Source organism: Apus apus, chromosome 5 (genome assembly GCF_020740795.1).
Source record: "Apus apus isolate bApuApu2 chromosome 5, bApuApu2.pri.cur, whole genome shotgun sequence".
NCBI classification, from domain to species: Eukaryota; Metazoa; Chordata; class Aves; order Apodiformes; family Apodidae; genus Apus; species Apus apus.
This window is the reverse complement of record NC_067286.1, coordinates 4,267,089-4,280,252: the sequence shown is the minus strand read 5'-3', so window position 1 is coordinate 4,280,252 and position 13,164 is coordinate 4,267,089. Positions and strand designations below refer to the sequence as shown.

The following is a 13,164-nucleotide window of genomic DNA, read 5'->3' as shown; positions in this document are numbered from 1 at the left end:
TTTACAGAGAATTTTTGCTTTCTGAAAGTCCGCACATGAAGAAAATCAGAAGCCTGAAAATATTTTTAAAACAAAGAAATAATTTGCATGGAAAATTTAAAATAGAATAAAGAAACTGCTACTTACTGCGATTCAGATTAGGACACTGCATTATGTATCCATTAGGTATGAAGATGACTTTCACATCTTGAATAACACCCTTTGAAAAAGAAGAGAAAACTGGTAATACAGATTACAAACATTCACTTAGATCTGCACAAGGTGCTTCACAAGTCATTCCTTAAGTGGGTACAAAAAATTGAGAAGCTCACTTTTCCTCTGAGAAAAATAACCAAAGATGGACAAAAAAATAACAACCCTTCCTCTCTATCCTCCTGTGTGTTTGGATATCAATTTTCATAAAACACAGAAATACTACTGCTTTGTCTTTTGCAATCACCAGATATAAGCTGCTTAAATGTATTAAAATGGGATGAGATTAGTGGAAAAGCAGTGAAATAGTATCCATTATTCAAGCCTACAACACACTTTGCCAAAAGACAAAAAGAAAACACAGCAATGCTCTTTAGTGATTTAGCCAAATAAAACTCTGAAGTCAAATGTTATGGAAAGAAAAGTATAGAATGTGAGAGGTAAGTAAGAGTCTAAACTGCAGCTGTTTGGTTTGTTTAGTTACTAGCTTTGTATCTCCACAGGCAGTTCATGTAATCATGCCATTGGTTAGAATTAAATCCTCTAACACAGACAGATGGAAAGACAGTCCCTATGCAGGACTGGCAGAAATCAGGACTCCAAGATCAGAGCCAGCTAGTACAGGTTGTATGCAGCCCAGAAACTGAACCAGGCAGGACAGGAGTGAGGAAGGACCACCACAACAAGTTTAGGCAGTTGTGTTGTCCACGACTTGCAAGGATGTCCTTGAGGGGAAACAGCAGACATGACGGGTCACCCAGTACCTACACACACTTGGGTCCTGAAGAGCCCTAAATCCTTCAAATGGCCTCCAAAATGCTGAAGCTCAGTCTTGCTCTTTTAAGCTCCATACAGAGCTCTTGCTCCATCTTTGACTGTTTAAGATATTTGCTCCACAAGATCCACTACCTCTAATAATGTCATTGTCACTAAGGGAGAGGAGCAAGGGAAAACAAGGGACTTCTAGTGCTGCTATTTGCACTTTGCCTGACTGTTCATCAGATATAGTGACATGGACCTATCTCCTCCCAGACACAGAAGAATTTCTTGAATTTGAAGATAAATTTATCATCATGGCAATTATCTGATTAAATTACTGATTTGTAACCCTACGTTTTAATTTTCAGTTAAATTACAACAGAGCGAATTTTGCAGACTGAGGACATGAAACATTGAACTCCATCTGTAAATAAAATATAGGCCTCAGCCCTTAAAGCCTGGTGAACATGTCAAGTAACATTCAACATCTACATCTTCATTTGCTAAAACAGCAGAAGGCAATCAGCAAGCACTGTTTCCTGCTTACTGTTTCATCATCAAATATTCCCTGAAAATACTAATAGACATAATCAGATCACACTGTCTTTTGTGCAGAAGTATATACATTTATTAACCTTTTCATTTATGAGAATAATGAAACCATCATCATAATGAGAATAATACTGTCACTGGAAAAGGAACATCCTGAAAGCCATTTTATACACTCTCTGCTAGCAGTCATCAGTGAGAAATTAGAAGGCAAGGCATAAAATACATTTCAAAGCTTAAGCCTCTCCAGTGAAAAGCTTAACCAAGAGTAAATGAGATTACAAAGTTTCACCAGACCATATTGCACAGCTAACAAGACATAATCCAGAAAGAAGCGATGTTTTCCTCAGCTTTTTGATTAAAAGTGTATATTAAACTTCAAGTGTGCTTTTTTGCATCAGAGCCACATCACTCAATGGCCTTTGGAATAGACAGGCGTTTAAATACAGCCTGAAGTGGAAATACAACTGGGTTTTGTGCCTACATGGAAACATGTTAGCATGAAAAAATGTATGAACTTCAGTCTGTAAACCCTGTGAAACAGCACTAATACGATCAAATATATAAGGGAACCCTCAAAGAGCAAAAATTTTGCTGATGTATTTTTTTAATAGAAAGACTTCATTATAGGCAAACATATTACAGCTATGATTATTGTTACACGTATGAACAAACTTGGACTATTCCTCCTTCAACATTAAGTTTAGGTTGCAGAGAGCTTTCGAGAGCCAGAAGGAGAGTTAGGCATGCACAGCCTCCCAGGGGAAGCAAAAGGCTCTGGTCCACTTCAGCACCAGGTGGAGTTCCTCAATAAACATTTTGTGAAAAGACATCAGACTTTGGCTTTGACAGGCAGATGTCAGTGGTCAAAATCCTCCCTGTTTTGCCTCTCCCAAGCAGACATCACCTTCACATTCCATTATAGCATTTGGCTATTTAAAACTGGAGCTTCAGTTCAGTATCAGGACCCAGTAGCTTCACGAGCCTTCATCTGTGTGGGCAGATTACCAGCTACAAGATTTAATTCAGGCCTGCAGCCCTAAATATTAAGCCCATCCTATGAGGATGTAATACCAAAGCCCTGTTTATGGCACTTCTCATGTCTCAAATAAATAAAGGAGGACTGTCATTTTCTGTGAAAAGGCTCATATCACGAACTCGCCGCTTCTGTTTTCATTTCCTCCATTGCCTTTCACTCTCTTTAAAACCAACTCCTCCCACAGAGACAATGCACACCCCACAGCTCTGCAGGTTGCATCAGCCAGAGCTGGTGAAAGGCTCTGCGTGGAGGCACCAGTAGATGTGCCCAGAACCCTGTGCCTTGGCAATGCTACGCCTGCTCCAGCAGATCAGCACTGTGCACCCCTGCACAGGACAGGCATGCCCCTTGCACAGCTGCCCTTTGGCACTGTATTTACCTCACTTTGGTCTGTACAACTCTTAGATCAAAACAACTACAGAGGGCCAAGTAAACACACCATGCTGTGCAGTAAAAATGCCAACATACTTCTCAAGCACCCACTATGCTATCCCCAGTCAGAGCCGCAGGATCACCAGAACCTACAGCAGATAGGAAAATTAGCATCTTTTTACATGAATCACTGAGTCAGCAATGCATTAATAAGCTCATTTCTGCAGCAACTCTTTGGAGGGAACCTCAGGAGGAAGGATTCTCCCCAGAGATACAACGAATTTTGGAGATAATTTGCATCCTGACAGCATTAAGATTCATCCTAGAGTGAGGGTTCCCTGAATGTCTGCTATCACTCTCATCCTCCTCTCAGTTGCACTTACTTTGGTTTCCTAATCTGATTATAATAGCAGTCTTTAGCCCTAAAACAAATCTCACTTTAGAACCAGACAAAGAAACCTGAGGAGTCAGCATGTATTTTTCAAAGAGAGTAACTCCTGAGTTTCTCTTCAAAGCAAACAGGCAAAGTTATCTTAGGTGTGCTCCATGTTTGCTCTTGCAACTGCTGTGCTAAAACTATTCCATCTTGTCTGAACCCCAAATGCTTCATCGTGGCAGGTAAGTTACAACTACTGAGAGGTACTAGTTGTAAAGAGGTGAGACTTCGACTCCCTTGACTATGCCCTAGAGCACTTCATTCCCCAGCAAAGCGACAGGCACAGCAAGGCTACTTGTGGAATTATCACTGTAAGGATGTGGAACAAAAGCATAAATAGGAAAAATGGCAACAACTGCCCATGGTGACTTAGGAGTATCATCTTTTCCCCCTACTCCTCTAATACATTGAAGAATTAGGATCAAAAATAGGCAAGAGAATATTGCCCAAAATGTGCTTTAATGCTATTAATTTATGCAGAGGCACAACAATTAATATCAGTAAAACAAGACAATGTTTGGAACAGCAAAGATGTCAGAACAGTACCCAGTGCTTTTTCCTACATACATTATCATGGCTCCAACACACATATAAAAATGCTAATTCTTTTTTAACGCTCTTATTTCCCTCCAGATCTCTGTTTACATTAAGGAAAATAGATCTACTTTTTTATATGCTAAAACTGTGAAACCAATTGCTTTGAAAAAGAAAGGGAGGTCCTGCTGAGCATGTAAATATATGGAAAGAAATGTGTGCTCTTTACAAACTGGCAAAACCTCAAGTTTTTGCAATGAGTAACATAAAAAAAAAAAAAAGTAAGATTTCTGGAACTCTCAAGCAGGATTAAAAAAATACAACCAATTATATTTCTGCCCTGAAGAAACTTAGTAAAATACTCAAGCATGCATAAAGCAAAGTAAGGCACTTGTCAGCTTTCATTATGATCAATAAAAACTGTCAGCTCATTAGCATATCATTAGCTACCCTGCTGTTTCCAAAGTGTTAATGCATAGAAATATTAATTTACAAACATATAATATCCCAGAGTTCTGAGGCTCTGACTGTCTGCATAAAATAAGAATTTAAGATGGGCAAATCCAGTATAACTTCTTTTCCTATGTAGCTATAAACATATGCTTACCATCTGTGGAACTATGGGAAGCAGCTGAGGTAAAAAAACAACAGCTGTAGAATAAAATAATACTATCAATTTCACTTCACAGTGACAGCTCAGCTGCTGGAGGATGAAATGTAGTCTAGGTTCAGAGAAACTCTGGGACCGCCATTCCAGTTACAAGTTAGCTCTTGCTTCTGTTTCACAGTTCAAATTGCTGGTTGCTGTGCTTAAATAGTTTTAGCATACAATAATTGTCCCAGCTTGCTGAAATCTTGGGACTTTGAGGAGAGGTCCTCAGGAAAGCAGCAACTTGTAAAATTGTCTTATGAACCGACAGCTTCAAAGGGAAAAGGAGTGGGTGGTAAATCACCTTGGCAACAAATCCATGCCAATATCGAGGACAGGCAGGTTGGTCTATCACTGCACTATAGACTATCACTGATAAACACTTGCACTGTGGCTTATTATCCAAAACTGGAAGAAAAATGATAAGCTTTTCTGTTACTTGCTTACAAAGCAAAACAATTAATTTTCAGGAGGAATGGGTGGAGTTTATTTGTTGGTGTATTTTGTTGGCTGCTTCGTTCCACAATTCAACCTCAGTCAGATAATCATACAGCCTCAACAGAAGCCAAAATAGCTGAAGGAAAACATACAGGAGAGGACTTTTTAAGATATAGGTCATTTATCTGTCCTTGGCAATTTTGGAAACATATTGCCATTAATGGAATCTGGAATTACTTGAATCCTCTTTTTCCTCTGACAAGTTCCTCGCTCCTGTACTCAAACAGTCACTGATGACATCTTGGGGAACCTAATAAATGGACAAGACAGGCTTTCTGGCTATAAGACAGGAGTAGCCTGGGTCCTGCCAGCTAGCCAGCCCTTCAGCCTGGGCTGTTTGGAAGCTCCGAAGGACAAAGAAGCTAATTAAGAAAACTTCATGACCCTCTACTCACTTTCTGCCAAGAAACACAGTGACACACTTAGTTGAGAAAAACAGAAAACGCTTCAGGTACTCCAGGAACAGAAACATCTACTGTTTAAGTAGCAAGGCAAGCGTCCTGCATACAATAGCTAGTATCTGCCAAAGCTGGAAGAGACTGCAGACCACAAGATCTTCAGATCTTCACAGCTCTAGAAGTCAGTGCTGAAAGAGGCAAACAAGAGTCACTCAAAGCAGACAGAAGGGTGTGGGTATTATTCCACATACAAAACCAAGAAGGAAATTACCTCCAAGAGCGATTAAGGCGCCCACTGTCTGGCAAAGAGTCCACAACAAAGCTGCTATTTTGGAAAGATTTAAAGTCAAGAATGGACTCTGATGCTGCCTATACAGTCCACTTCTTTCCCCAGGTGTGGCAAGGCAGAGCCCAGCAGGCAGGTGAAACCAGTAAGGAAACCAAACACAACCCCTAAACACTGGGTACTCCAGTCAGTGACTACAATACTCTGAGTTGCAGGAAGAGATCCTTTCTCTGAAGTGTTGGACCTACCTCAAATCTCAAGACCTCACTTGCTACTGAAATTCATACAAATTAGATTTCAGGAGTGTAAGACAACTAACCCGAAGTATATTGTTAACCATGTGCTCATTTCCTTCTTCACGTGCCATTTCATATCTGCTTACCTTAAAGAAACCATGTTTCCTGTTCCTCTGTCCAAGCCATAAATTGCTTTCAGGTGTCAAATTCGTTTCTGGGGGGTCAATGACACGTTCATAAATCCTGTAGAGGGAATACATTATCAGTACTTGAATCTTCTTTTTCCTCTGAAAAGTTCCTACTCCAAATCAGTTAAAGATGGAAAGTAAAACCAAGGAAAACAAATTCATTAAACGATATTTCTCATTTATAGTTTTAAAGGTATGTTACAACTTTAAAAGCAAATAAAAGCCAACAGGGAAAAATTGTATTAAAATCACTAACATATGAGGACTGCATAAAACTGAAAGTCCCCTTGTGCAGTTCTGCAGCACTATGCTGAAGAAACACCATGCCAGGACCCACCATTGTAGGGAAAACAATCAAATGGGACCATCCTAGCCTAGGGGCTCCTTCAATCTCAATTACCAGTTCAGGAGAACTGTTCAGGAGTGCCATCACAAACAAGATCCAACTAGAGAAACAACCCTTTGGGGTCTTCAGCCTGTGGAATTTTGAATAGACTTCACAAAGAAACTTTATTCTACCTCTACTCCCAGGGCCTCTTTGTCCCTACATTTCTGTTATTTATCCCTGCACCTGGAGCTTCTGTTTCATCCCCTTCTCCCCTGTTTACTGCTGGTTTTGGATTCACGCGTGCTGCCGCTACTGCTCATCCAGCCTGCCCATGCCACTGGGACAGGCCTGGCACCTCTCTGTACAGGTTTGGGACCCAGCACTACAGGGACATTTTCTTGGTTGTTCTTCTAGAAGCTGGAAATACTAACAACAATGATGACAAATAACATCAAGTCCATAAGCAAACTCTGTGTACTGCATAAACATGCACATGAATGCAGTCATCTCCATACCAAATTTCTAAAAATAATTCAAGAAAAACTGCTGTAACACAGCATTTTTAAGTTGTTTTTTTTAAAAAAAAAAAAATAAGTAACTGGAGTTTTCAGAATGTTTTGCTTGGGTTTTTTTGTTTATTTTTAGGGAAGCTGTAATGAAGTTGCCATAACACCTTTTTCAGGAACTCAGACCACTAGAACAATGATACCACTTTAGAACATGAACCATTCAAGACCAAGTTACTAACCCTGGATTGTCATATTGCCATGTCACACTGGTAGGAGCCATGAAGTTATTGCTTCACAACAAAACCAGCATGCTTGGATGGGCCAGCTCACAGGCACTATGTATTTATTGCTCTGTAACCAGACCAGTGTGACAACCGATAGGGAATACTCTGAATGCATCAAGATCTGTAGCTTAAAGGGGTGAAATTTTCTTCTTTCTTTAAAGCAATGGCTTTAAAACAAACACGAAAATGAACACCAAAGAAAGATACAAGTCAATTAACATCACAACTCATTACCCAGTTATCCTCCATTCACACTACAAGTGCTTCTAGCACAGGCTCACCAGGTGTAAGCATTGATTTCTGTGTTGCATATTGCCACACTACTGGAAAATTAATATATTTGCAGAGGCCTAGCATAATCTCCCATTATTAAAGAACTTCAGGGAAGCTCTGTGAAGTATGTTATGTCAAAGTACCAAGAGTCATATATTCCACCCATTTTTGCTCACCCAGGAAAGAAGGAAACCATTTCTCAAAATGAAATGGAAGCAATCTAAAAAACTAGAGGCAAACTTACTATTTCCTTAAAAAGAAACAAAACAAAAAAATCTCCAACCTGAGGATAAAACAGTCACATGAAAATCCCAGGTTAAGAATGTTAGTACAGGATGTTAGTACTCCTTATTTTATTGTTCACATTTTTTATCATTATCAGTCCTAATTCATCATATTTCATCAACGAGACACATTCAAAGTTCTAGGATATTTCTGTCTCTTCTAGTTCATCACCTCTTACTATCTATACAATTACAAAGAGCAAAACAATATTATATTTTTTAAGCCATGTTTTAAGAATTATAGGAATTTCCCACAGGTTATTCTGTGTCAGTATCTTAAAGCCTAAGTAGACCCCTTCTGTCATACCCCTCAGGCAAAACAGAAAACCTACTCAAATGCAAAACTGCTGCATAAGGCTGAATGAGGAACAAAGAACTGAGATGCTCCCCGAGAAAACCAATCACTGAATTACACTATAATATTAGGAATTTCTCTTTGGATACATAACACATCTTTATTCATGACTTAGGTTAATAAAGTCCTCACTGGAAATTTTCTAATCTCTTGAAAAAGATTAGTCAATATTGCATAAAGAAGTTAATTTCTGCTAAGAGATAATAGCCAAGTGTTTAAAATAAAGCAACAGACCCAGACCAGTTCAATAACACTAGTTATTCAAGAATATTTGATTTTTATTCACCTGGCCTAAAGTTAATAAAGGAACTCTGTAGTATCTGTCTGCAATTACATATTAAAAAAACCCTAAGTTTTCTGCATGAAGCATACAAACTAACACTACTGTATGACAGTTCAACAACAGCAAGTGAGGAAGACAAACGAGAGACAGGCTAAAATGGTTTCTCTTGTCTTTTCTGACAATTTAATAAAGACTTTCAGCCTGCGTGAAAAAGGCTGTAGTGACCTTCCTTCCAGACAGTGCCACTCCTAAAACACACGTTCAGGATGCCTCAACTCCTGTTCCTGTTCTACTTTTATTCCAGTCATCAAGTAGCTATTTACCTTAAAGTAGGGGATTACTTAAAGGTCAGTTTGTGCCTTATTCCATAAGTGTTTATGAGACTGGTTAGTTTTCTTCTCTCTGGATCTGCCCACTGAGTAACAGCCTCAGGCTTCAAGAAAAGGCAGGAGGTGTAGATCACTCCTTGCTTACCCTTGCTATGTAAAAAGATGTTTTGTTTGACATTGGTTTGCCAACAATTTGAGGTTACTGTATTACTGTATATTGTTGCACATCAGCAAAAAAAGCTCCAGCAAGCAGACATACAGGTTACTGCTACCCCTGTAATCCCCTCTAGATTGCTGGGAAATGAAAAGGTCAAAAACCACATGTGAATCCATAACAGAAAAAAAAAAAAAAAAAAAAAAATATATATATATATATATATATATAAAAGGAATCACAAGGAGTATGGTTTGCCATATACTACTTCTCTAATCAAAAAGAATTAACATTGAAACACAAACCCAAACAAGATACGTGCAACTCCTGACAAAAAGGGACAGCAATACAAAAAGAAAATGCAAGGTACTTTTCCAGCAAGACTGGAAGTGGCTACACAAATGCAAACTGCATGGAAGAAGCTTTTGAATCAATACGAGCAAAGAAACATGGCATCATTACTAACTCTCAATCAGTAGATATAAAAAAAAGAAGAAACCCAAAGTTTTCAAATTTCTGGGAACAGAGCTTCACCAGCTCTGTGCACAGGCAGCTGACGGCCAGCAGAGCTGAAGCCAGGAACTGTGCATGTCTCCTGGCTGCCAGGTTCATGTTTTAAGTAACAAGAACTTCATAAGCAGTCCAGCATTCCTAAGGCAGGCTTTGGGAAACAGAGACTTCACAGTGACTAAGATGCCCTGTCCATACCAAATTATTAACATGGCACTTACCTAAGTAGTTGGGAACAGGTTTTCACCCATACATTAGGATTACCCATGTATGTACACCACTTGCAAATCTCTCAAATATTAATGATTATTCAGGTGATTTTTCAGGGTGTTTCTACCCATAAAACACAAACATTTCCTGACATATCTCACAGCATAATGACAAAAGTTACTACTTCAAGGTGAAATTCTGTTATAACTAATGCTTCTGAAGTTCGCTCTGCTCCCCTTCCTGTATTGATTTTCTTCTGGAAAGGTGATTTTCAAGCTGAAAAACTACTGTTATTGAACAGACACAAAAGGATCCTTTTGGTTTTTTACAGCCACATTAAGCTTCCTCATCATTCTCATTTCCTTGCTTGATTCTTGTGAGCTGAGGTGTGTCACCTTCTGTGGCTTTCTCCACACTTAACAAATGCTTTGCTTTTGGCACATGAATAGCTAAATTATATCTATTACACTTCCAGTTTATGAAGTGATAGTCTAGAGCTCCTTGGAGATCAGTTTCCAATACATTTGGTTTTGACATCCATACAGAGAAATGTGCAGTTCACAAGAACAGGAATGCTTAGAAAGAAGTCTCTAGGGAATTGTGGTGTATCTAAAATGACTGCAGGCTGAATAGCCCCTCCAGCATGAGGAGACCCAGGGCTCTAGGTTAATGGAAGCTCTACTCCATGCTTCAGACTTTCAGATTTATGATTACTGCATTCAGTTTCCAAGAGAAAGCTTGTTGTTTTCTCTACTTTATGCTTACGTATTTCAAAGGAGCTAAAGCATAAACGTGGAGTAATACAGCTGTGAACCAATTCCTCTTCCTTGAATTACAGAATACATTCAGTAACCACGGATACATTCAGCTAGACACAGTAAGAAAAACACCTGTTAATTGAAAAAGACTCATGATAGCCTTGTGCTTTGTTTTCATATCTCTATCCTGTCTGCACACTTTGTTTTATAAGTATTCTTATGCAATCCTCAGAAACACCTTTTTCAAGGACACATTTCAAGCAGCTGACTATAACATAATGAATACAATATACAGAAAATCCATACAATAATCAGTGGATTCCTAAAAGGAAGGGTATCTCAAATATGTGCATGCAAATACACATACACGTATCTTTGTCTGTGTAGAGGAAGAGCCTCTCTAGAAATGAAGCTCTGTTGGGCAAGGCAACAGTCTCCTTCTATGCATGCCACCTAAAATTATTTTTATCATCTTTATAATGTTCTGGTAAAATAAACTGAAATACAGAAAGATTAACTGATTGACCAACATCACAAAGACTGAGCCAGGGAGGGATATTGCCCAAGATCTAAGGCACTCAACTAGGAATGACTGAGGCATAACTGCCTCACGCACTGGGCCACATTCCCTCTGGAAAAAACCTTACGTGGAATTGTCTCTTGCAGTGAAAATGGTTTCTTACATGCAATTTTAATAAGTAAAAGCTAATACTTGGAGAGAATTTCAACTTTTGTGAAGATGCAGCTCTACTTCATACATACAAAATTTGCCAAGCCAGATGCATTTTAGAAATTGCTGAAATATTTAGCAGAACATGAGAATAGACTTCATGTCTGTTTGCATTAGAATACATCAGCCAACAGGGACTGATCAGGAAATGCAACTGCCTAAAATTCTGAAAACAGACTACAACTCTAACAGTTACTACAAAGCAGCACACCAAACCATGACATCTCCAAACTCAGATATAAAATATGAGTAGGTTACTAAAATAGAATCATAGAACTCTTCAGGTTGGAAAAGACCCTTGGGATCACTGAATCCAACCATCATCCCTACTCTACAAAGTTCTTCCCTAAACCATCTCCACCAACACCACATCCAAATGACCCTTAAGCACATCCAGGGATGGTGATTCAACCACCTCCCTGGGCAGCCTATTCCAGTGTCTGACCACTCTTGCTGTGAAAAAAATGTTCTTAATGTCCTGGCTAAACCTACTCTGTTGCAGCTCGAAGCCATTCCCTCTTGTTCTGTCGCTAATGACCTGTGAGAAGAGACCAGCACCAACCTCTCTACAATGACCTTTCAGGTCGTTGTAGAGACTGATGAGGTCTCCCCTCAGCCTTCCCTTTCTCAAATTAGACATTCCCAGCTCCTCCAAGATTCTACATTAGATTTATTCTCTAGGCCCTTCACCAGATTCGTTGCCCTCCTCTGTACTCACTCTCTTGAATTGAGGTGCCCAAAACTGGGCACGACACTCCAGGTGTGGCCTCACCAGTGCTGAGTACAGGGGGACAATCACCCCTCTACTTCTGCTGGTCACACTATTTCTAATACAGGCCAGGATGCCATTGGCTTTCTTGGCCACCTGGGCACACTGCTGGCTCATATTCAGCTGCTTGTCAATGAGAACCCCCAGGTCCTTTTCTGCCAGAAACTTTCCAGCCACACTTCCCCAAGCCTGGAGTGTTGCCTGGGGTTGTTGTGGCCCAAGTGCAGGACCCGGCACTTGGCCTTGTTGAAGCCCATGCCATTCACGTTAGCCCAAAGATCTAATCTAGCCAAGTCTCTCTGTAGAGCCTCCCTATCCTCATGAAGATCAACACTCCCGCCTAGCTTGGCGTCATCTGCAAATTTACTGATAATACACTCTATGTCCTTATCGAGATCATCAATAAAGATATTAAACAGAAATAGTCCCAACACTGAGCTCCGAGGAACAGCACTTGTGACCAGCCCCAGCTGGATTTGACTCCATTGGCTGCCACTCTTTGGGCCCAACTGTCCAGCCAGTGCTTGATCCAATATATCATGTGTCATCCAAGCCATGAGCTGCCAGTTTTTTTATGAGAGTTATGTCAGTTATGAGAGGGGAACTGTGTCAAATGCTTTTTGGAGGTCCAGAGAGAAAATATCCACAGCCTTTCCCTCATCCAATAGTCGAGTCATCAAGTTATAAAAGGAGATCAGGTTGGTCAGGCAGGAACATATAGGAACACACCTTCTCAAATTTGTGGGCTAGATAGGAACTAGAGATTTCTTTTATTAGCAATACAATTAAGACAAGAATAGCTGCTGTCTAAACACTCCGGTGGCTGAGGCAATGTCAGGAGCCTCATTTCTCAGTCCCTGGTTTCTATTAATCCAAGAACATGGGGTTTTTGTTCCTGAGATTTACTCTCATGATGCTATAAATATCCATGTGGTGAAAAGGTGTTGAATTCATTGCACCCAATCTTTGACTTCTCAAAAGCTTACATCTACAATGGAGCTAGTGCTCTAGACTCACTTATCTAATGAAGAGACATAATGTTTCTAGGGTGTGATTATAGGAAATTAATCTCTCTGAAGGTCCTGCCAATGACTGCAGAGGAGCTCTTGCTGGCACCATCAAAACAGTTTGGGTTTTTTTAACTCAAAACCTCATCCTCGAAACTGACACTCTCTTGCAACTGTTCATTATTCCCTGTACATCCATCTGGATCCTCAGATCTTTTAAATAAACTGAAGGGAATGGAGAAGTC

The 13,164-nt window shown here is 39.8% G+C and overlaps 1 protein-coding gene across 4 annotated transcripts in view; it reads right to left on the bottom strand.

Annotated features, from left to right (window-relative positions):
* NELL1 (neural EGFL like 1) overlaps window positions 1–13,164 on the bottom strand; it is a 287,360-nt gene that overhangs the window by 220,972 nt on the left and 53,224 nt on the right. For all 4 annotated transcript variants that reach the window (XM_051622053.1, XM_051622049.1, XM_051622050.1 and 1 more), the window contains exons 5-6: window positions 6,095–6,191; window positions 127–199 (exon numbers count right to left, since the gene is read on the bottom strand). In XM_051622053.1, the coding sequence (XP_051478013.1) occupies window positions 127–199; window positions 6,095–6,191 (170 nt within the window). The remainder of the gene's footprint in view (window positions 1–126; window positions 200–6,094; window positions 6,192–13,164) is intronic.